This window comes from Sturnira hondurensis, unplaced genomic scaffold (assembly GCF_014824575.4).
Source record: "Sturnira hondurensis isolate 20B ecotype Veracruz unplaced genomic scaffold, ASM1482457v3 Scaffold0022215, whole genome shotgun sequence".
In the NCBI taxonomy this organism is placed as follows: Eukaryota; Metazoa; Chordata; class Mammalia; order Chiroptera; family Phyllostomidae; genus Sturnira; species Sturnira hondurensis.
The window spans coordinates 10,784,854-10,808,669 of record NW_028094846.1 but is presented as its reverse complement, the minus strand read 5'-3'; the positions used below and the strand labels follow the sequence as shown (position 1 = coordinate 10,808,669).

Genomic DNA, 23,816 nt, shown 5'->3' with positions numbered 1-23,816 from the left:
GCGGCTGGGGACTGGGAGGCAAACCTTGCAAGCCACCCTGTAGGGACAGTTCTCTCCCAGGCCCAGAGGCGGCGAGATGACCCGCACTAATTTGTACATATCCTTATACGGGATCCTGCCGCTGAAAAGGAAGCAGAAGTGGGTTAATAGGACACGCAGAGAAGGTGGGAAAGAAACGGCAGCTTAGCCACCAGGGGCACGGCCGGAAGAGGAAGAGCAGCTTCTTTCCGGGGCCTGGCAAAGCCAGACCACGGGAGACTGAGAACAGAAGCACCAGAGAAGCATCGGCTTGTGAACTGCACCGCCCTCAGTTTGCTAAGGCAGCTGAGCCCGTCCAATGCCCAGAGGGACTGCCTTGTGACCAAGCGCACCCTCGGCACCCAGCTGGCCCACCCCTGGCCAGATGCAGGACTCGGACCCTGGCAGTTCACTGTGGAGGGCAGCTGCAAAGGCTGCTGGGAAGTGGATAGCAGAATGGTTTGTTTCTCACAGACATGGCCGACAGTCCATCCCTCAGACCCGTTGGCCGGGCGGGGCGCAAGTTGGCGTCTTCCTGCAGACTGTGAGAGGCACAGGGCCCATTAGGCTCATTAGCAAGGAGCACAGCTGGTGCGAGGGGAGCTGCGGAGGCTGTGCTGCTGCGGTGGCACATTTGTCCTGAGTTGAGCCTGGGCAAGCACTTCCCTGCTCAGGGCGCCTGCTGGGACCTGTGTTCAGACTGTGGTCCTCTCCCAGCGCCACGCCACTGCCCAGCTCACCGTCGGCTTGGTCCCAGCCAGGCAGGACTCCGGGCACTGTGAGTTCTGTCTTACCATCCACCCTGCCCTTCCCATGTGCCTGCTGGAGAGTGCCAGTGTCCTGTGGAAAGGGCACAATCAACGATTGATTCATTTCCAGTGGCTAAAGCATCTGGTCCATTGAGGTCAGGGGTCTGGACGCATCCTGGTACGTACCAGGGCCCCCGCTTCTGCCCCAGCTTCGCTCTTTCTAGCCTGCTCTTGCTTTTGGTGTTGATTCTGCCTCTTCCAAAGAGCAGCTCATCAATACTTCCAAGTCTCTTAACCCTTGAGAGGAGGTTAATTTAACCATTCATTCTCCTGTTTCTCTGTGATGGTCCTGCTGCTGTCTGGGGCCAACAGCCTCTGCAACCTGTGTTTGTCTTCTTTCTGAAGACACTGTTCCCCTGTATCTTTGCTGCCCCCCCCCCTCAATCTTATACTCAAAACAGTGAAACTTGAACCAGAACAAAACACTATGGACTTCAAAGGAGACAAAATGAGTTCTTTTTTTTCCTGTTTGCTCTCTCACAGCTCACGCAGCTACGTCTCACCAGTAGCCCTCGGGGAACTGCTTCTTCCCAGCAGCCGGAATGAGTAGGAGTGGGGAGGCACATGTCCAATGCACATGGCATTGGGGGTCCCAGGATAATGTGAACCTGCAGGAAGCAGGGGTTTCTGAGAACCAAGGACACCTGAGGGAGGCTAGGGGAGCAATGAACTCCTGTGCCAGCCGTTGGCTTCTCCTCTCCCAGGCTCCCACCCCGGGGCCATCCATGCTTTGCAGACCGATTTTCCACACTTCCCAGTCACTTTCCTACATGGTCACTGTCAGTCACCGTAACAGTTTCTCGTGTGATTTAACAGAGTCCTCACAGTTGGTGTCCTTACCACCATTTTACAGACGAGGAAGCTCCGAGTGGGTGAGTGCCTGGTGCCAGGCCAGGGAGCAGATAAACACAGGCCCAGCTGTGCTCCTCTCTGACACCCCACGGGGGACTTCCTAAGCACCTGACTACTGGAAAGTACGCCCAGAAGGTAAAAGCCATTGTTCCAGGAATGGATTTAGAGAACCCTGTGCCCTAAGTCACTGCTAATTGCAGAGAGGAAGAGAAAGTGTGATTCACAGTCCTAACGTGCAAAGCAGGGACCCAAGCTCCGCAGCCTCCTGGAAGGACAACCTTGGGGAAGAAAGAGTCTCAGAATAGAAGGGGCTCCAGGTGGAAGCAACGCGGCTCGTGCCAGTGAAGGGTGGCGTTTCTTGTAGAATTTTCAGAGGGTGCCCAGAATGGATGGATTGGTGAGCTAGACCCCAGGCTAAGATGGCACGGGACAGAAGAGAGCCTGGGGTGAGAGCACTCACAGGACTCTCACCCCATCTTCAACCACGAGGGCTGACATGTTGTCCTTGAACTCTAAAGCAGGGATCAGCAAACTTTTTCTCTAATGGCTCAGAGAGGGAACCGGGTTGAATCTGAGGGCCACTCGGTCTCTGTCACGAGAACCCGGCTCTGCCTCCCAGCGTGGCAGCAGCCTTGGACAGCCCGCAAATGTGAGAGCGTGGCTGTGTTCCAACGCAATGCTGTTTGTGGAACGAGGCACTGGGCCACAGGCAGCCCGTGGGCCTGCTCGGCCAACCCGGCTCTGAAGCCCAGAGGGCCCAACATCACCCGAGAACTACAGGACTTGAGCGAGACCTGGTGGGCGGGGTGGGGTGACCCCTACAACGTCCTGGCATTTAACCCAGTCTCACACAATAAAAATTCACATGTGTTTAAGGGACTGGTTGGAAGGGTAACTTGCTTAGTTTTTATTATTTCAGTTATCTCAAACTGTGCCTTTTGAGAGGGGTGAGAGACATAAAACACTATTGTCACCAACTGAGGTGGCCAGATGGCCCAGAAAGCCCTAGTCCACGTCCCCACCTCCCCGCCCAGCGACTCAAAGGAGTGCGGTAGCATGAAGCAGGAAAAGAAGATTGTGGGAAGCTCCTCTGGGCTTTACCCCAAATACTCGGAGGTACAGACAGTGTGATGAGCCTGGCAAAGGACAGGGGAGCCTGTCACAGGTGGACAGAGGGGCGATGGGGGGAAAGCTCCGTCTGACACCAGAGCCACACTGAGGATACCGCCTCCAATAGGCCACAACCAGGAGGACACTCCCTTCTGCTACAGGCAAGCCTTTGGGTGGCTCTGAGGCCAACCTCTTCCCTGAACACTCGAGAGGCCCCTGACACGGGCCCCGGGGGTGCGGGTGGCCGAGCAGCCTACTCACCACGCAGCTCGGTCATATTCTGCCCAGACACGGACAAACTCGTCCAAGTGGTGAGGCCCCAGGATGGACGAGTCCCGAGTCAGGTACTCGAAGTTGTCCATGATGACGGCCACGAACAGGTTGAGCATCTGGGGGGGGGGGGGGGGGCAAGAGGGCAGAGAAGAAGGGTTAGGGGAGCCCTAAAGCAGAAACCCAGGCTCCAAGGCACAACAGTAACTTCACAGTCTGTGAGGCCGCTGGCCCTCAGAGAGCCCTGTGGATCCTGCTGAAGGCACTGTGCTTGCATTATCTGTGCCACACACTTCGTTGTGCGACAGGAACGTTTTGGTTTTCTGTGCCACTTCCTATTTGCCAAGTACTCCACAGCCGCTTTTTACTTTTGTTACCAGTTCAATGTACATGATTGTTATTATAACAGCAGAGGAAGCAGCCATGACAACAGCCTCAACGGCTAGAGGAAGTCGGCTAGAGGAAGTCATGGCCTGACAACCCCCTCCCAGTCCCTCCCCCACCAAAGCAGCCGACAGAACTGGTGAGATGTCTCAGGGCTGATGGCGTGGCTCGCTGTGTGCCGATGTGAAGCTATTCACGCTCTGGAGTGGTTTCCAAGATCCTCTTCTCCCACTTACTTATTCAACAACATTTATTGTCCACCCACTGTCTTCCAAACAGAGAGACCCAGGTGCTGGGGCCGGGGGGGGGGGGGGGGGGAGGGTGTCCTCATCCAGAGCCAGTGTCCCATGCCTGGCACACTGCTGAGGGCGCGGCAGGCGTTCCCTAGGTGTTGATGCTTCAGTATTCGTAAAGACTTAGTATTTAGTAAAGACGGTGACATATTGCAAATACACAAACGTTACAGATTTTTTAAAAAAGAGCCAATAAGCAGCAGATGCAGGTTATAGTGGAAACAGAAAGGAGTGTGCATTTGCATTTCAGCTAATTTTCATGTCATGAAATATTTGGTTATTTTCCCCTCAACTATTTAAAAATGTAAAAACCATGTCTTTTTAAACAAACAAGTGACAAACTGGTGTGGCCCGCTGGCTTTAGGTGCCGCCCTAGACTTACGTGGCAGGCCCCGGGAACCAGCAAAGGGGGTGTTAAATTAGGAGGAAGACCAAGGGCATGTGGAACGGATGCTTGGTGGCAGTGTGGAGGGGGTCGTGGTGCCCGAACCAAGCAGGTGGCAGGGCGGCAGCAGCATAAACTGGAGAGTTAAAGGGAGTGGGACAGGACTAGACGGCCACCATGAACAGCGCTGCTTTGTGGGTTCTGGGCTGCCCAGCACCCACTGAATGGACTGCTGCTCCTTGGGGGGATCCACCTCTTGCCTGTTCCTGGTTAACGTGGTTCAGTGGGGCACCACCTGGACCCAGGCCTCAGCCAATCCCTGCATCCCATTCCTCTGGGGCCGTAGTGACTGGTGAGCCAATCAAGGCCAGTAAAAAGGCACTGAACCTCCAGGGCAAAACACTTGCTCTTGCCTGCTGGGCTTGAGTGTGCAGGGACCGCTGAAGCCTCTCAGAGCCGTGGGCTGGGGGTGTTTGAGAAAAGCTCCCGTGGAAAAGTCTGGAGCAAGAGAACAATCAACAGAAAAAGTCCCCTGGCCCTGGTGATGTCCTCGGAGCCCCATGTCCTGCACGCTGAATCCTGCCTGCCCGGCCCCAGGGCCCCTCCTCGCCTGCAAAACCCCTTTCTGCTTCAGCCAGACGTAGCAGGGCTTCGTGTCGCGTGCAAATGAGAGAGTCCTGCCTGACAGAGGCCAGTGTGCCGCTGGGGCTAAGAGACCAGGAGTCCCTGTTGCCACTTACCACTCCCACGGTAAGTGGCTGGGTACACAGAGGAGCCAGGTGTACAGGCAGAGTGGACAGGAGAAGGACAAAGTGTGCAGGAGAGACCTGGTCAGACACTTCTCTGTAATACAGAGAGACTGTTGGCCCCATTGTAATAACTAGTCTTCCTTCTTCCCTCCGTCCATCCATTTAGAATATAAGTGGATGCCTGGGGGTCCAGCCTCAGGAGGGTGAGGGACACTCCTGAGGGGAGGGAGCAGAGAGAGTCCAGGGTGCTAACCAGCCACTGCAGCCACCGGAACTAGCCTGTGCTGCCTTCCTCCAGAATGCACTGGTGTCCAAGGGAGAGAAACATCCCTCTTGGTTAAGCTGCCACTGTTCAGGGAGCTGTCTCATGCAGTGGGACCTGATCCTAGCTGGGGCCTTTCTTCCTGCGGCCGACATCGGAGCCGTGAATATATTCAACGGCTGCATGGATTCTAAAGGGTCTCCCATGTATCCACACCCATCTTCTACTCTCCTTTCTCGGCACCTATTATTAATGTTGACAAAAGCGCGTAACTATTTATTGCTTTCCATTTGCACAGCCTTTTATAATGGGGTGCACGTTCACACCCATTATTTGTTTCCATGTCCGCTGGAACCTTGCAGGAGGCAGCCTTAATTGCCGACAGCCCTCAAAGACACAGAGCTTCCTACACAGCCGGGCATCCCCAGCTCCCAGCCCACAGCCCAGCGTGTCAGCGCATTGGTAAATCTTCCCGGACAGTGGCTTGGAGCCGGGAACTGCTGTCCAGTGGCTGCGTGACTTGAAGTGACTCGCCCAAGGTCACAAAGCGGGGCTCCTCAAGGGCGGAGGTCTGACAGCAGATCCTTTCCAGCTGAATACAGCTTTCAAAAGAACATGAACGTGAATTATGCAGCACCCTCTAGCTCAAAATTCGCACAGCACCTTCCTAGTCTCTAATTAATTTTCCAGTTATATCTGGGGTTTCTTTGACGTATTTATTATTAAACACTTACACCCTGTAGAAGAGAACCGAGGTGTCTACACGCCCTTCTCTCTATATGCCCCATTTCGCCCCGCCCATAAGCACTGAAACCCTGGTAGGCCTTTCACCCCTCAACTGCAGGTGACCCCAACTCACAGCTTTCTCCCAGTGCCTAGCCTTTTAATACCAGTCAATACAGACGCGCTGACTATGTGAATGAATCCACCGAAAACTCCAATTAATATCATTCTACATTGCTTTTCAGGGATTTTCATTATATAGGCTACTTCCACATTTCTAACTAGGGCACTGTTGCGTGTGCTAAAACACATGCCTCCGCTCGCCACGCAAATAACGCTTATCATCAAGCCATTTTCCCTCCCACCCTCCAGAAGCTGCACCGGCAGCAAAGCCCAGAAGGCAACGTGGCTACTGACGCAGCAGTTAGTTCACTCTCTGAACTTGACCTGCCAGTCCCCCTTCATCTGTACGCAAGCCACTTCCCACCCCGAGAGGCAGCCCTGTGGCAGGCCCCCTCAGGGTCACGTGAGAAGAACTGCCTGGATGAGGGACAGTCGACCCACTTTGTGACGTATGGCCGTGAAACCGCGTGCTTTCCAGAGGCACGGCATCAGTTTCAGACTTTTGTGCGGCCAGCGGCATTCGTGGTCGAGATGAGCCGGGGGCTGTCAGGGTGGCCAGAAACACCGGGCCGACCCTGTCCGTCCCCATCCTGTTTATCTCCACCTGCCCGATTACGCCTCACAGAGACTTTTGGACGCGGGAGTGCTGATCTGTGCCTTCTCCCGAAGAAAGAGAGAAGGTGGTGCAGAGGGCTTCTCACTGTTCTGTCAGTAGGTGTGTTTCCCAGGAATTACTCGGTATTTGCCAACACCAGAAGCCACTGTATCCCTTCACCAAGCCAGCCAGCCGCCACCAAACTCAGTAGCTAAGAATTGCATGTATTACATGTATATTATCATCCTTCTACTCTTATTAATGCCACCACCTTCTTTCAAACAGTTCAAAGGTCCCCAGAGAGAGAGAGTAGATGTTCTTGGTTGTGCTTAGAAAGTGTCCGAGGCACAGGAGAGAAGGGTTTACCGTGGGTCACACAGATTCACCAGGAAGTCCACTGCTCTGCTCCCTGGCCTCTGCGCCACGCACTGTCCCTTCTCACCACACTCCTTCTCCGGACGCAGCACTGGCTTCTCCCAACCACGGGCCCTCACCCACCCAGGAGGCGATGGACACCGTGGCCCCCAACCGTTCTCATGAGGAAAACCTGGTGTTCCACACGGGCTGGTGTGTGTGTGTCCCTGTCCACTGGAGGAGACATCTCGTGTCCGTCTATCAGAGGCCAAGAGCACAGCGTCACTCACCAAGAAGGAGCAGAAGAAGATGAAGGAGACAAAGTACACATAGGCCAGGTCGGTGCCGCAGCGCTCGCTCTCGCTCTGCCCCGCCGGTGCCGTGGTGTCGGGCTCACAGCCCTTCTCCCCGAGGCAGGACAGCATGATCTCCTGCCAGGCCTCCCCGGTGGCACTCCTGAGCCGGGAAGACAACGTTATGGTCATCAGCGGCAGGTCTGCGTGCCCTCTCTGCTCCTCGGCCCTCTCCCCTAGCTCCCCCAGCTCCCCCAGCCCCTTCTCTTGCTGCAGAGCCAGCAGGTTCGAGTTGTGCTAGGAGTTGGAGAGCGCTGGCGGGGGTTCTCTGGGGTTCTTCTGCCCCCCGCCCACCGCTCCTTCGTCTTTGGAGGAAACTCTGATGAGGGTACTGGGACTCTCTGGGATGACACACACACCTGGCCATCCAAGGTCTCAGGCCTTAAAAGGAATTTGATCAGCAAGAAACCGTCCTCGCCTTCCCTGAGAGCCCTAAAGGACACGTTCAAGGTGCAATTTGTAAATTGACCACCGAGTCAAAGACAGTGAGGAAACTTTCTAATGTCACCATCACCAGGTGGTTTTGTGGAGGCATTGTCCCCGCGCGCTCCTGCCCTGACTCCGCTGTCACCCTGATAGGAGCAGAGCAAGCAGAGTGAAGAGACAGAACAGCAACAGGGTCCCCTGGGCAGGAGGGCCCAGCTATGACAGTTACATGTCCAGGTACCTGAAGAGCAGCATGAGGGACCCAAAGAAACTCCGGAAGTTGTTGTGCCGGTTGATGTGACTCTCCTCGTCTAATTTTATGTTTCCAAACACCTGGAGGAGAAAGACAGCAGAGAGCAGTGAGCATCACTGGGCTGAGCGATGCGCAAGCACATGGGTGCTAGAGGCACCTGCAGGGCCGGCAAGTCCGCATTCGAGGCTCCCCCTGAAGCAGACGACTCAGTGCCCTGAGGCTGGTGGGCCCCAGGCTCTCCACCTGATAAGGAGTGAGAAGACGACCATGGAAGGCAAGACCTTTTGGAATCACTCTGCCTGGATGCAGCTCTGCCCATCCCTAACGTGGCCTCTTGATTTCCATGGAACATGTCACCTTGACACTCACCACAGTGCTTGAGCAGCCCGCCCCAGATGCTGTCCCACCGCAGGACTCAGGGAGGGAGCTACCCCACTCTGCCTGTCTCAGGCAGCCATGAGGGGAGCCCTCTGCCTGCAGAGGATGGGCCTCCCGGCTTGGGAAGGGGCTGCCCTGATGTTAACACGCAGTTTAGGTCAGAGAGGGGCATTTCTATCTTCCTCACCATGCTCCTCTCCGGAGAGTCTATGTTCAGAAGGTCCCTAGGCCTATCAACTCCAGTCCACTGGCATAAGCACACACATGCACACACACAGTCCAGGCCAGTGGGATGAAGGAAGTCACGACAACCAGATGCTTGGAAGGGGGCAAAGGAAATGGATTGGGGCACATCTGGCTACAGAGTGAGCCTACTCATCTATCATTGGTCGTTGGGCTGAGGATACGGTCGCCGTGCAAACTCATGTGCAAAAGGGGGGAAACCCGGAGGTCTTTCTCTGCAGACAGTGAATAAAGATCTACTCAAATGCAGTGCTCCCGGGAGGCAAGGTCGACCCAAAGTCTCTTTGGATGAGAAGGGCACCCGCCCATGCGCACTGGCCTCCCCAGCTGTGCTTCTGACATCAGGGTCTACTCTCGCGAGTCACTCTCTGTACAACTGAAAGTGCTCGGGTCACTTTCCAGCGATTTTCAGCCCCTATTTCACATGCTTCCATTTATCAAATACATGCTAAATGCAATGTATTTTCTCCCTCCCTAGCAGCTTTCAGGATGTGCAATTGAAGACAATCTCTGCCCCCAGCTACTCTGCTTGTACAACTCCCACTGACACCTGCTTTGGGAATTGGTTCTTCGTGTTGTTTTTCAAAGCCCAGATACTACTTGTCTCTTAGGGGGAGTGGAGGGGGCAGGCTAGGCAGCATTGGGGAAGTCGGGGAGGAGGAAGATAAGAAAGTAGAGGGCCCCCAAACAGACAAATGCACTGAAAAAAAGTCCCAACCAATCATCCATGATTCGGGAAGCCCTGGGAGCGAACTGTTAGGTCCCTCTGCCTGTGCTCATACCGTCTTCTGTTTCCACTCCTGCCCAGAGTCCATGAATTACCCCCGACTACTAAAGTCCACTAAACGTGGAGTATTTCCTCCCTATGACACGCTGAAGCCATCATTGCGACTTTCTCCAACACCTCCTCCGACCATGAACTAGTTTGAGGGCAGGCTGTGATTTTGCATGAGGTATGTGTGTAATAGTCAAAGAAACCAAAGCGTATGCTGAAGGGACTCCAAGAAAAATTTCAAGTGTGTATTTATTGCGAAGGTGGTCTTAAAATTTTTTTCTCTTTTTTTTTTAGCTTTTCACTGAATCCAATCTCCCACCTCAAATGGGTGCAGAAGAGAAAGAAGGGACACTGAGACCCACCAGGGAACTTCCTGGAAGTACAGGTTTAAATCCATTTCCGCCTGGAATCACAGAATGTCAGAGCCAGGAAGGGCCCAGGAAGCGCTCCGTCCAGCTCCTGAATGGCACGGGCAGGGTGTTGAGCCCGGACAGGTTCTGGGACTGGACCCAGTCTGCACAGCTGGCCAGCAACGCAGGTGAGGTTGGAAGCCTCACCCCTAAGGACATGTAGCCCCAGGTAGCTTTTCCTTCCCCAGCCAGGGACTCCTTCCTTCCACGTTCAGATTCCTCTGCAAAGTTGTGTTCTTCCAAGATGACTGGGAGAGTTCAGAATAGACAGTCCTTCTCAGAAAGACATCGTGTGGCCATTTATCTTTCTCAGGTCACTCTGTTTACTGCCCTTCTGCCTTTCTGTTTTAGGGGTCTCTCAGCCTTGTAATAACAATACGAGGAGCAGCCTTTCTAGTTGGAAGCCTTGTCTCTCTTTCTTTATGTGCCTGCACGATATCTATTATACACACAGGGGTGGGGAGGTGGAGGAGGAACATACATGTAGCACAGTGCCTGGCACACTCAGGAATTCAGGTAATGGTACACAGCCTTAGCATCGTTATCAGTAGTATTAATAACCGGTGAGTACTGGAGCTGGTATAATTCTAATTTATATGGTTTGAAAATGAAAAGGGGGGTAAGAATTATTTTTAAGCATAAGCAAGAAAGAAAAGTTTCATTTGGCTGTTCAGGCACATTTTAATTCCACAGTCAAATATTTGAGAGTTTGAAGGGACTTAATGGAAGTCATCCAGCTACTCGTGAAGTTCACTGGGATTATAACACACCCCAGCCAGCGTCATCAAATCTCTCCCGAAATGTCCTCCGTGAAGGAGAACTCACTACTTTCCGACCCCATCTCATGCTTTTGGACACTTGACATTCTGTTGTATTTTTGGAGAACCAAACTCTCCAGTAATGGAGTTAGATAAGAAACAAAATTAAGAAGTGCAAGCAAGACAGAGGAGCGAACAGCAGAGACTTCAGAGATGCTTTGGGAAGGGCTGCTGACGCCGCCAGCCTGGGAGACGGGGCCGATGGCTCCACAGGTGCCATGGGAAAGGGCAACTGGCAGTCCAAAGGTGGCCGAACCGCCTGGCTGCAGGAGGCTGCCGCTTGGCTGAAGTTCTGTGTGGGGGTTTCACATGCCAACCTCCTGGTCAGAAAGTCGGCCTCCCTGAGACTAGCAGAAAGCTGCGTGCCCAGCTGGGGAGGCCCAGGGGCTGTGGTGCCATTTTTTTTTTCAGTAAGAGCCCGCCCACCATCAATGACCACTGTCTCCAAAGATCATTTGGCCTCTTCTGCTCAGGGGGGCCCCTGGCTACCTGCAGAAATACCCAGGGTGGGCAGCTGATCTCCACCTCTCAGCTCCAAACCTGGAAAGGATGAGGTTACCCAAGAGCACTGTCCACAAAGCTGGAGGGCCCTGGGGCCTGCCTAGGGTTGGCCATGCTGCCCAGAACTCTGTGAGCTGTTTCCAATGATGCATCTTAGGGTACAAGTCTCAGCCATTCGAGACTTAACTCAGGCATATTTTGTGTCACTGGATGCAGAACAACCATGTGACCTTTTTTTAGGCCTGGTATGGCCACGTGAGCCCTGCCCCCCGCCCTCAGGCTTCCAGGGAACCCCTCTTGCTAACAACACTGGCGTCACCTTGGCTGTGGTTTTGTTGCTGCGCCCATGGAAGGCCAGCTGCTTGTAAGTCATCAGCACAGTCTCATAACCTCGGGTGAAGCCCCTGCAGGAGACCACCCTGGCCAGTGGGAAATCCTCAAGGTCATGCTGCAACAAGACCTTGGGAACCTGCCCTGGCTGGTGAGCCGGAGACCACCAGGCCCCACGTGCGCCCGCTCACCTGCATCCCAATGATGGCGTAGATGAAGAAAAGCATGGCGATCAAAAGGCAGACATAAGGGAGGGCCTGGAAGGAAAGCAGAGATGTGACCATGACTCAAAGGCGGGCAGCTCTCAGACTCAGCGACCTACAGTGATGGGCAGTGCAGGACATCCGGCCCGAGGCTGACTTACCCAGACTCTCTCTAGGATGCCATATTCCCCAGGAAGGTCCTGTTTTGGGGTCCCTTACTCTGCAGAGGTCCCTATCCTCTGACAGATAGGGAAGCTGCTGGCCACAGCGGCTTGTCATTTACCTTCCATCATGGATGTTCCCTCACCCCTAAGTGCAGCCCAGATACCCAGAGAGAGCTGGGAAAGCTCCCAGGCCTGCGACTCACCCCACTTCGCACGCAGATCATTAGTAAGTGGGCAGTTGGGATGCAGACTACACAGCAAGCTTCCGGCTGGCCCTGGCCTCCCTGTGCTACAGGAGGTGAAGCCCCTACAGAGAGTCTGGAAACAAACTGCAGCGCTGGGTCTCAGCCGTGTGTTGGTCCCAGAAGGCTCCTTCGTCGTCTGATAAAGAACCCCTTCCCAAAGTTTCAGCCTCCTGACATTTCCATATGTGCCCTGCAACATCCCACAAGGCCCTGCTGGGAAGCCAGGCGGCGGCACCACATTCCATACTGACTTCTACTCCGGGATGACATTTCACTCACGGAGTGAAGGGGACCAGGGAATACGATGTAAGGGGAAAACTGCCCTGGTGGCTGTAGGACTGTGCAGGCACTGGGCAGTCTGCTTTGGGGGCCACGGTGGCACGGGAATTCTGGGGCGATCTCAGTGCTGATGTGGAAATCCCCCTTCTTCATCATCCCGTAAGCCCCCGGAATTCGGTACCACTATGCGACTCAACTCTGCCTTGAGTGTGGACAGCACGGACCCCGGGGAACTGCTGCAGGCCCTCAGACGGCAGGAGCCGGGCAGGGCTCACCAACAGATCTCACCAAGTGGAGAGCCGGGGGTGGGGGGGGGCTTTTGTAAAGTGAATGAAGGGTCAAAGTTGGTGGGAGGACCCCCCCTCCAACGAAGTGTTGATTCCCAAGATCTGTGGGCAGAACGGCTGCACTTCAAGGGGCCGTGGGAGGGCTCCCTCTGCTGAGAGGAGAGAGTGGGGAGGCAGGTTTCTTGCCACCTGGGCGTGGCTCCCTTCTATCACCTTCCACGTGGACCTCCTGCTCTCATTCCACCTTCTCCACGCCAGTGGTGCCAGGTCCCAGTTCATCGCTCCCCGCCCCCAGCTTTGGGGAGAGGACCAAAGATTCATTCTGATCTTTCTTACCACATTAAGAATTCCAACGCAAAATAAAGGCAAAGGGGGAAGAACTAGGTGGTGTTTGGGGCTGGGAGGGCCAAGCAGACAATGGCTGTGCGCTTTGGATTGCGAGGCAGTGTGTTTGCGGAGGCGGCCTCTGTCACGACAATGTTAAGAAAACAACTTCAATGCGGTGTCCCAGGACTGGTCCCCAAAGGCAACATCTATTCATCACACTGTCACCTGGAGGCAGACTCACCTTGTCTTCACCCCTCTCTGTATAGTCACTGAACTAAGCCAACCATTTGGCCTTCAGTTTTTGACATGTTTTTTTCTTTGCCCTCAATAGTCTCCAGTTTTACAGAGAATCGGTGATGGTGATAATATGACAGGCTGACACATTATTTCTTAAGAGACTCACTGACGATGCCAGCTTGTTGGGCAGGTTTTTAAGAGCATCTGGTTTCAAATTCTAAATCCAAAGTCACCTGAGACTCATGGTAAATTCTTGCTAAGGGTTTAGAGTTCTCCTTGGCCATTTAGCATTGGAAAAATGGTTTTCCAAAGGTCTCCGTGGGAGCTATCACATCAAACAATTACTCTGGATACGGTAAAAATGTCAAGGTTGTTCCTAGGAGCCTGAACATCCATCCTTACAACTGGTCTTCCATCTCATACCCGCAGGTCCTTGACAGAGAAGTGAATCAGCCATGAGGGGGTGGGGTGAAGGCCCTTTCCGAACGATGAGGAGAAAGTGCAAGGTCCTGGGCTTGCCTTCTGCATTTCAGTTTGTAATTAAAATACAGGGGCAGGGAAAAGTAGGTTTACAGATGCACTGTGGCATCGTCTGCATTCATAAAGCCATTGTAATAATCGCAGCCTGTGTTGCTTTTTCCACATCAACATAATTGACTTTTGCCCACCTGTGTATGAGTAATTAAGAAATCACAGAATGGGCTTTTTTATTTTACCTTTGAATCACTATCATCAAATTTATTTTTAAAACATATTCATGGGCCAACCATTTTTTTTTTAATAGGAGGAAAACAGTAGGCATTTATAAACAGCATGGAGGCCCCCGCCACCTGAACGGGAGCTAATTATGGTATTTGCTACAGCGTGAAGATAATTTAAATAGGTTTGGGAAGCTTCTGTTTACGGGAAGTCTCTGCCATCAGAGTGGGTCTCAGGTACCGGTTTCTAACTTTGCTGTGCAGACACCTCTGCGTGGCCAGTGTGAGCATTCAGTGGTTGCTCACCCTGCGAACCTCCCCGGACATCCCATCGGTACTCAGGCCACACACCCCGATGGTGGGGCTGGACTGAGTCATCCTGCTGTCAAACGGAGCTCAGGAAGTCCTCTGAAAATCTATTCTGTGAAATAAACCCAACTGCCACATCCCTGAAAATGCAAAGGGTTTGTGACCACAGGCACCTGGCTCTACACGTGGACAGGATCGCTTGGGGGGTCTGGAAGGCCCTGGGAGGGAGCATGCCACAGCACAATAAGCTCCCTGCCTGAGTGGACAGAAAGAAATAAGTGAGTTACAAAGTCGGGACGGTGTTCTAGACTGAGGTTCTATCAAGGAAGACAAAGCTGACTGCGGCCTGGCGGAGCTGAGCTGTATTTATCTAATACCCCGAACAAACACCCATTCTCCTAGCTCCCGAGGTGAAGGGGCTTATGGAATGACACCGTGTCGCCGGGCTGTGCTGTCTGCTCTGTTAGGGCCGCCTCGAGCCCCAGAGAGGAGGAAGGGCTGGGGCCTCTTACCTTGAAGGACTGCACGAAGGTCCACAGCAAAATTCGGATGGTGTAGCCCTGACGCAGGAGTTTGATGAGACGGGCGGCGCGGAAGAGCTTCAGAAAGCTCATATTGAAGCCACTGGTGTTCACCAGCTGGTGGATCGGAAAAGACCGTACAATGAGTGACGTTCTGGTTATTTAGAAAATCTAAGCCCTAGTATTGGTGTATTTATCCCTCCTTCAGGCCATACAATTAGACATGGGTTCTGTCTTTGTTTGTAACCCCGTCTCCAGCTGGCAGGACTGGGAGACCCAGGTCTCGAAGCCTTCCCAGGCCTGCCTTCTACTCCCAGGGAGAAGGCTGTGGCAGCAACCCAGAAGGGCGCCCTGCACTAGACAGGACCAACCTCCCTCATCTTCGGTAAGTGGTCCGAACTCTGCGCCTAGATGCCAGAAGAGCGGATCTAATAATCCCTCCAGGGCAGGATGACGCTCTGATATTCGAAGAGAATTACCGTGCGTGCGTGCGCTCTCCAAGCCTTCTTTTTAGGGAACAATTTTGGGGAAACAATTCAAGCCTAACAACTTTGCGGGCAAAGACACTAGGCCTCTTTTGTTATCTCTTAAAGTAGGTCTCTTCTGACACCCTCTATTCATGCCACTTCTCCGGAAACGCCTGCTATTTGCACGATGCAAACGAAGCAAAGCTGGTGAGACCAGGAGCTATGCTCCCCAGCATTTGCATTTTCCGGCTAGAGCTGAGTGAGGAAGGGAACTCCCCACACTCCAAGGGCACGCATTTGGTTTGAGTTGAAAATGGACCGATCGTGCAAAGGATTTTTTTTTAATGCTACTTTAGGCCCACGCTGAAAGAAGAAATCTATGAGCTGTTCACCTTGCTGTCAGTCAGAATGATTTCTGTGATGCTGCCGACCACGGTGATGAAGTCAAAGATATTCCAAGTGTCTCGGAAATAGTTCTGCCAAGTGCATTCCGTCATGGGAGCATCAGATAGAGGAGGAAAAGAAACCCAGAAATAATTTTTAAATGGAGAAAAGGCAGCATTCATGGCATAGCTTTGTCACTTGGAATGAAAACTTGTTCATTCATTCGTCTGCAAGTTCATTCTACCATTGGCTTCAGTTTCCCACTTCTAACCAGAAACGCTGTTTCTCCTTCGTTAATGTGGGAACTGGTCATTTGGAAAACAGGTTCACTGTTGGAAGACCTTGTTGTTGACGGAATCCCTAAAAAGCTCATACGTAAGCAAGAGATTTATGGCCAAGAACATCATAAGCTAACTAACAAAAAGAAAGATCATTGCCACCTACAAGCAATCAAATTATTTATGATGTTACTTCAAGGTTTTCTATAACGACTTTTTAAATTACCCATATTGTGTCATGTGACCCTAGGAATATACAGTTCTGACTTCCAATTATTCATAAAAGTCCCAGAAATGTCCTAAGTGACTAAAGATCAAAGAGGTGCCAAAAAGACCCTCTAACTGCACGCAGCCTCTTCATACCCACTGCTGATTCGCAATAGGATGAACAGGCCTACTCTTTCCCCTCTCTCTCTGCTCTGTTACTCCTGTTGAGGGGGTGTACGGAATAAAAGGCAAGGAAGCAGTAATAAAATGAGGGGGCCGAAGGAGATGGAGGAGAAACAAAGGACCTAGAAAATCCACCAACCAGGTAACACTCCTCCTAACAGAGAGAGAGGGCCACACGCCCGTCTCCAGGGCTCAGGTGAACGCAGACCTTGGGCTGTATTCTGTAAAAGACACAGGACACTCGGGTCTCCCCAACGTCTCCTGCTTGCTCACAAGAGACTCTCAGAGCACCGCAGAAGTGCACTCCCTCCCATCCTCAAGGCTGGCATTGGGGACGCCTTCCTCTGTGGAAGGCATCCAGATACGGGGCCCTTGGCATTCGTCAATTCATCTATCCTTCCTACGGAGTCTAGAGGTGGATGGCGATACCTACGCTCATAAAATATTGAGCCGCAGGGCTGGTAAGAAGAATGGGGACGGACAGGCAACAAAGACAGAGAAGGCGTGTGGGGAGAGAGGAGCTACACATAGTGAGCAACCTACTCAGGACCAGACGCCTTAGACGCCTTGGGCACACTGCCGAATTGGATACACACAGGTATCTGAGGCTATAACTTAGCTCTTGTTACCCTCATTTTATGAATGAGAAAAGAAGCTTGTCCGAGTCCAAAGCCACAAGTACCTGCCAGGCATGTGGAGAAACTAAGGCACATAACCTCCCAACAATCTCGGTTTCCATTGGGAATGTCCATTGCTCACGGCCAGAGCCAAGCTAACTGTCCTAGTCCCTCTATTCCTAGGGCTCTCCTCTCCCCAGCCCGGGGCAGCTGCCTAGTTCTTGGATGGCCTCCATCCAGCAGAGATACTGCAAATCCGGTCTCAGAGGACAGAGGACCTGGATTCCAGGTGAGGGCGCTTTGCCATCCAGCACGGTCCAGAACAGGACACTGTCGTGCAGACTAGCAGATTAGGGTGGACAGGGCGTGGGCTCTCCAGTCAGCCAGCCCGGGGTCTGAACGCTGGCTCTGCCTTTTCATAACCTTGGGCAAAAGCGCATTTGTAAAAGAAGGCAACTGCCCGTCTGACAGAGCTGTTGTGAAGCTGGAATGAACAATAATATAAAACGTTTGCACTTAAGAGATAACCAATGAATGTTCATCCCCTCCCTCCTTTTCCCTTTTCTTCCTTTTCTATCCCCACCACACTTTCCAATTCCACGGCCTTTGGCTGTGCAACCTTTAAAGAGCTGTACGATTGTTCTGCACGTCAGTCTCCTCACTGAAATGGACAACAGCCGTAACGATGACGCCGCCTGCACCAGGGCTACTTCAGTCACGGAGAAGAGCCGACTCAGCACACAGCGCATGCTGGGGTCTTATGGAAACCTGTGGCACTCTAGCAACGCACAGGCGAACTTGGAACTGACGGTGCCCTTACGGTGTGCAAGTGCCTCAAGACCTTGAGTGAAAACAAGGGGTGTGTGTGGGAAAGAGCCAGGCTTTGGGGCCCGATATTTGGGGAAGCTCATTAGCCTGTATTCAGCACGCACCCTAATTAGACACGTCATTGGAGATCTAAGTCACAAACGGTGCCAACACTACCTGCCAGCAGTCAAGGTGTACAGGAGCGCCTTTCCCTGTCGTGGTACCATGTCTCCTGCCCCCAGCTCATTTCCACACCCACCCCCCGGCCCCCCGTAGGGCCGGACCATTTCTTTTCACTCTTTTCCTTCCCCGAGTCCCCAAACAGGGAAGAGGGGGCCAGGCAAACAACACCATGGCCACCTGCAACGGGTCTCCTCCAGCTCTCCTCCCCGAGCCATTGGATGAATGACTTTTCCAAGAGTCCGTGAGGGGGCAAAAGCAACCCCCCAGCCCACACTTGAATAATCAAAACCTTATTCAGATGACAAGCAGAGTCTCCCTTCTTGCAGGGAAAGCTGCCGACAGCCACAGTTTGGAATGGAAGCCCCTACACTAAATAAGCGTGAGACAGGAGTCGGGTGGGCTTTTCTGCAGCCCACTGGTGCCACTGCAAACGCTGAAGCAAGGGGCGGGGGGCAGCGAGGACCACTTTGTTTATAGGACAGGACAGCAGTGGGCCAGGTTTGCTTAACACTCACGAGAGCAGATGCCAGAATCCGCGGATGGTAATTTGGCAGTTGAGGAGGAGGACTGTGCCAGAAAGCCTCATCCCACCCGTTCCCAAACCCAAATCCCAACGCATGCACCTCTCCCTGCCCCCCCCGCCCACGTCCACACTCCAGAGGTCATTTGCTTCCTGTAAGCTTCTATAGCAAACGTTTCTGTTGGCAGAAATGACTCTTCCTGTAACTAAGGAGAGGAGGAAAATTAGGTGGAACCCACTATCAGCGATGTTTGAGGCTACTAAGAGAGACAGGTAGTTTCCCGCTGAAGTTATAAAAGTTTATACCTTCTACAGTGAACAGGCACTCAAGGTTTATTAGCCTAGTTCATGTCTGGCTCCCCAGTGCCATGTACACTGCAGCGCTAGTGAGAGCTGGTGACTGTCACCCCGCGAGCGCTGACAGACCCCGACAGGACCAGAGGTGGAGGCTGGACGAGCGTGGAGCTGGGGATCTGGCTTCCTTTGCCCTTCCCCTTAACACCCTTGCACATGGTCTTGTCTCTGTGGCAGTTTACTGAGAGTCAAAAGGGGCCCTGGTTAGGCGGGTAGGTATACGGGGCACTTTTGAGTCGGGGCGACCTTCCTCCTCCCCGCAGAGGCCGGGGAGACATGTGTGCCGAGGACAGGGCCCAGGACGTACCAGGAAGCCGAAGGCGATGATCTTCAGGACACATTCCAAGGAAAACACCATGGTGAAGGCGATGTTCAGGTACTTCAGGGCCAGTTCGTAAGTGCAGGGAGCTGAGTAGTACTGCCGGGGAGAGAAAAGAGGAGAAAAAGAACCGAACGCTCAGGGTGAGCAGGGATTCCGGGTCACGGGGCCTGGCCACCACGCAGCCCTGCCCTTGGGGGCCATTCTGGCGCATGGTGTAGGAGCAGTGGACGTGGAATGCTGCAGAGAAGACCATGCAGCCTGTGTGGCAGAACAAAATAAAACAGAGGGGAACACAGGCCAAGCTCCCCACCCCCCCCACCACTTATTAGCAACACAGCCAGTCTGCCTCGAGATGATGGGGTGCAGGACAGGAGCATTTTCCAGAGTTAATGACTTGCCCCTTTAGTATTACGTAAGGTCAAATGTCTTCCCACACTCCATTGGAACCCCGTGGTCATCTCCTGACACATCCTCCCTTGTCTGAAGCTCCCTGCTGTTACCACCCCTGGCCTTGGGAATGGCTGGTGGCTGCTGTGTCTCACTGTACTTTGCCCAAAAGACCCAGAGGCTAGGCTGTGGGATGATAGAAGACCAGAAAGAGATTCCACAGTGGAAAAGTAGGCAAGCACGCAAAGTGGCGAGCGGGAGTGTTTCCCGAGGTCTCGGGCGCACCACCCCAGCACATCTGGCCAACCCCCTCTCACCTTCATCATCAGCACGATGGTGTTCAAGGCGATCATGGCCATGATGGTGTACTCGAAGGACGGGGACACCACGAAGTGCCAGACGCGGTACTGGAAGGTGTGCCTGTTCTGCGGCATGTAGCGGGTGAGAGGCTTGGCGCTGATGGCGAAGTCGATGCACGCCCTCTGTAGGAAAGGCACCGTCTGCTACTGGCCCAAGCCCTGGTCCCCCAAGCCCTGGTCCCCCAAGCCCCGCATGTTGGTGGCTCTCTGTCAGATGGTTAGGAGGAGAGGATGGCATTTGGCAAAAAAAAACAAACCCCAAAACAAAAACCAAAACAGGGCTGCACAAGCTGAAGTAAAAATGCCATGAGGATTGTCCACAGGGGACATGCCACCTTAAATGACTAGAACTAGGGAGATGTTCTGTCACATACGATAAGAACTCACTGGATATTAATAATGTCCTCTCACACAGCCTAAGGCTGAGATGTTCAGGCAGGAAGCTTTACCGGATGCCTTCAGTCAGAAGTCAAAAACTCTCTGTGCATCCCCAGAACACTTTGTTTGTAGTTCTCTCACACGCTCAGTTACTAGTTCAGTTCCATTATAAAAATAGTAAACTCTATGATGTGCCAGATCTATTACTAGAAAAGTGGTGACCAGAGAGCCATATTGCCTTCCCTTATAGCAAATACAGGCCACGGAGGAACCAGGTGAGCAGGTGGCTTACCTCCACCCCCGACCCCAAACACTCACACTTCCAGACTGTGCGCTGCATCTATGGGCCTTACTCAGAGCAGAGGCTCAAAAAATGTTTATTTAATGACTGAATAACTTCCCCATCTTCTTTGTATAATCATTAAGTTAAGAAAACTCAGTCTTCCACCCTGGCTGGTGTGGCTCAGTGGACTGAGTGCCAGCCAGCAAACCAAAGGGTCGCTGGTTCGATTCCCAGCCAGGGCACATGCCTGGGTTGCAGGCCAGGTACCCAGTAGGGGGTGTGCGCGATGCAAACACACATTACTGTTTCTCTCCCTCTTTCTCTCTCCCTTCCCCTCTCTTTCTAAAAATAAATAAAATCTTAAAGGAAAAAAAAGAAAACTCAAGCCTTCCTTCCTAACACTGCTGGTCCAAGTCTCCGTCCAGGAGCCCTTGCCGCCCGTGCTCCAGGTGACTGGTTTTACCTCGTTCTTCTCCAGGCTGCACTCCTCCATCATCTTGTCGCCTTGCTCCTGGAAGGTGATGATGATGAGAGCCACAAAGATGTTGACAAAGAAGAAAGGGAAGACCACAAAGTAGACCACGTAGAAGATGGACATCTCCATGCGGTTGCTGCGGCTCGGGCCTCGGTCCTCCTCCGTCACGTCGACGGAATGCTGCAGAACTCTGGGGACCGACGGAGGGGGGGGAGGGGGCATGGATGTGGGTGGCCGCATGGGCAGCTGCTCTGACTCAAGGCTTCATTGCAAGAGGCGCCACCTGTTATAGCTTCCCATCTGACCTCCTGGACTGTGTGGAGCCTCCATTAGTATTTTGGGCCCGCAGCAAGCAGGAAGGTGGGGATTCAGTGGCCCTCAGCCCGCTGCCTCTCTAGCCCGTTCCATCACGCATCCCACTTCTCAGCAACAGAGCGACATTAGCTTACAGTCTAGGTCATCGTGTTCAATGCCTGGACTCCCGTTTGGCACTGTGCTGCCAGGCAGAGCGTGCTGCCACCAGAAGGGGTGCCCCAGTAACTGCCAGGTCTCCGAGAAGTCACCCTACAGCAACGGGCAGCTAAGGAACTGCAACCTGCTGTCCTCTTTCAGAGAGGTCTGGTCCCAGGAAGTGTCTCTGGGTCTGGCCAGCTCATCCCTGCTCCTCAATCTTCAGGCGTGGGGCCAACTTGAGGGGTAAATATGTTTAAAATGGCTCTCGGGGACTCTCGTAAGGGGGTGGGGAACCCTCAAAACTCACTTCCTCTACAGGAATCAGAAGGCTCCCCTCAACGCCCCAAGCCTGGGCTGACAGAGTTTCGAATGTCTCTCTGACTGTGCCATCGTCCCCTCGACTCTGCCCTAAGCGTTTCCAGTCTTCCTCCCTTCTGCCTCTCTCACTCACTGGCAGCCACTTACTCTCCCCGGCACAATGACAAAGGGTGAGCCTCCATCGCTTTGAATCAGCTCCTAGAGGCAACTGGACAGCCCCGCCCCGGCTCACGGACAAGCAAGCCTGTCACTCACTGCGGCCATCCTTCCCCCGTGGAGACGGTGAAGAGGGTCAGCAGGGCCCAGATGATGTTGTCGTAGTGGAACTCGTGGCGCTTCCACTCCCGACCCTTCACTTCCATCTTGTTCTTCTCATGATCCACGTAGTTGCCTCTAAAATCAGCACAGAAACGCAACAGAGCTTCTTCGCTACAGCTCATGGAGGAGCAGGGAGGTGGCAGGGGCTTTGGTGATGTAGGCTAACAGGGGTCAGCACACAGACAAAACGACGGGGGAATCTTGGTAAAGTAAACACCGAGGAATAAAAATGGGATTCAGTGCCCTCGAGAGGGGGAAGATTAACTCCTAATCCTTTCCTGAGTCCCTGCTCGGCTTTGAGCAACTGAAACTTCCTAAGCCTCGGCTTCCGCAGCTGTGATAGGCAAGTAAAACCTATCTCAAAAGATCGTTACAAAGATTTAAAATGAAAAAAAAAAAACTGGAGATAAAATGCCAGGTACCAGGTCTGACACGAACAGCTTCCCAGCATGCCTTTTTCCTAAAAGAGGAAGGTGATGGGCCCGAGAGAAAGAACAGACTGGCGGATGGAGCGTGCGTCAGCAGAAAGGGAGCAGCGTGGACGGGATGTGCTGGGGGCACTCACATGCACTCCTTCTCCGTGTCCTTGGAGCTGTCCGTGCAATAAAAGAACTTCCCCTTGAAAAGCTGAACGGCGATCACGGCGAAGATGAACATGAAGAGCTTGTAGACAATGAGGATGTTGAAGACGTTCTTCAGCGAGGTCACCACGCAGTCGAAGACAGCCTGTGCACAGAGGAGCCGGGGCTTGGGTCCCTGGCACGGCCTATGTGTCTGCCCGGGGCTCAGCTGGGGCCGCGCCGCCACCAGCCAGCCCAGTGAGAGGGGGCCTCAGGAGATCACTGCCTTGCTAAGCAGTGACGCTCACGGGATTCAGAAGTGGCTTCCGAGCTGGTCAGGACTGCACGCCCCCACCAACTGGAAAGGGGACATATGCTCGGAATCTGACAGTGAACCCAGAGCAACAGAGACCAGATGCCACCAGGCAATGGAGGGACTCCTTTGAGGAACCCCATTCGGTGCCCTCCACCCAGTAGGGGAACAGGAAGTTATTGCAGAAAGGGATCTTTGACACCATTAGCCCATTTGAGCTGTTAACTAGTTTGCTCCCTGACTTCATGTGTATTTGGTGATATTCTTATATTCGATTCATAGATAGTATATGTAGCATTTTCTCTTTACCTTTCTGAATGGATTAGAGTAAGAATAAACCAGCATCTTTGGCCATTTGAATGATGTTTTATAGTAAGTTCAGATATTTGCGCCAATTACGTTCAACCCTTTACAGAAATGCTCTCCAGTTTAAAGCTGGGACGTAGCTGCAGCAGGTGGTCTGGGAAGGGATGGGCAGTCGCCCTCGAGTGCACACGGGAAGACCAGGGGGACCGAATCAGGTTATATTCAGTTAAAGGCAGTGGATGCCCTCTGGAGAAGCCATTCTAAACCCTGAACTGTGAGAGTTTACACGGGAATGTGACACATTTCGAGCCATTTTTAGGTTATTTTCTAGGTTTTTAGGTTCAGTGTGCCGGAGACTCTAGCCCCACCGCAGTGGCGCATCTCCGCAGCCGCTTCTTCCTGGGGCTGGGTGAACGCCGCTGGTGTAATTAGTTCAGCACTGCAGGGACCGTGGACTCATCAGAGCCACTGACATTGCCCTCTGGTCAGAGAGCAGCAGAGAGAAGCCGCTCTTCCTAATTACATGGAACTAACCAAAGTCGGGGGGTGCCCCTCCAGTCTGTTAACTAATCTCATCACACCACCTGTGTCCTCCCCAGGACCCCCAACATAGCTTGGAGGAGAGGAGACCACTGGACGGAAGCTAACAAGGGTGGTTAG

At 53.1% G+C, this 23,816-nt stretch overlaps 1 protein-coding gene across 1 annotated transcript in view; it reads right to left on the bottom strand.

Annotated features, from left to right (window-relative positions):
* CACNA1E (calcium voltage-gated channel subunit alpha1 E) overlaps positions 1-23,816 on the bottom strand; it is a 74,322-nt gene that overhangs the window by 17,258 nt on the left and 33,248 nt on the right. The window contains exons 17-27 of the mRNA XM_037035299.1: positions 22,543-22,703; positions 21,915-22,052; positions 20,877-21,078; positions 19,711-19,875; positions 18,992-19,102; positions 15,544-15,627; positions 14,676-14,801; positions 11,606-11,671; positions 7,948-8,039; positions 7,218-7,383; positions 3,051-3,178 (exon numbers count right to left, since the gene is read on the bottom strand). Of these exons, the coding sequence (XP_036891194.1) occupies positions 3,051-3,178; positions 7,218-7,383; positions 7,948-8,039; positions 11,606-11,671; positions 14,676-14,801; positions 15,544-15,627; positions 18,992-19,102; positions 19,711-19,875; positions 20,877-21,078; positions 21,915-22,052; positions 22,543-22,703 (1,439 nt within the window). The remainder of the gene's footprint in view (positions 1-3,050; positions 3,179-7,217; positions 7,384-7,947; positions 8,040-11,605; positions 11,672-14,675; positions 14,802-15,543; positions 15,628-18,991; positions 19,103-19,710; positions 19,876-20,876; positions 21,079-21,914; positions 22,053-22,542; positions 22,704-23,816) is intronic.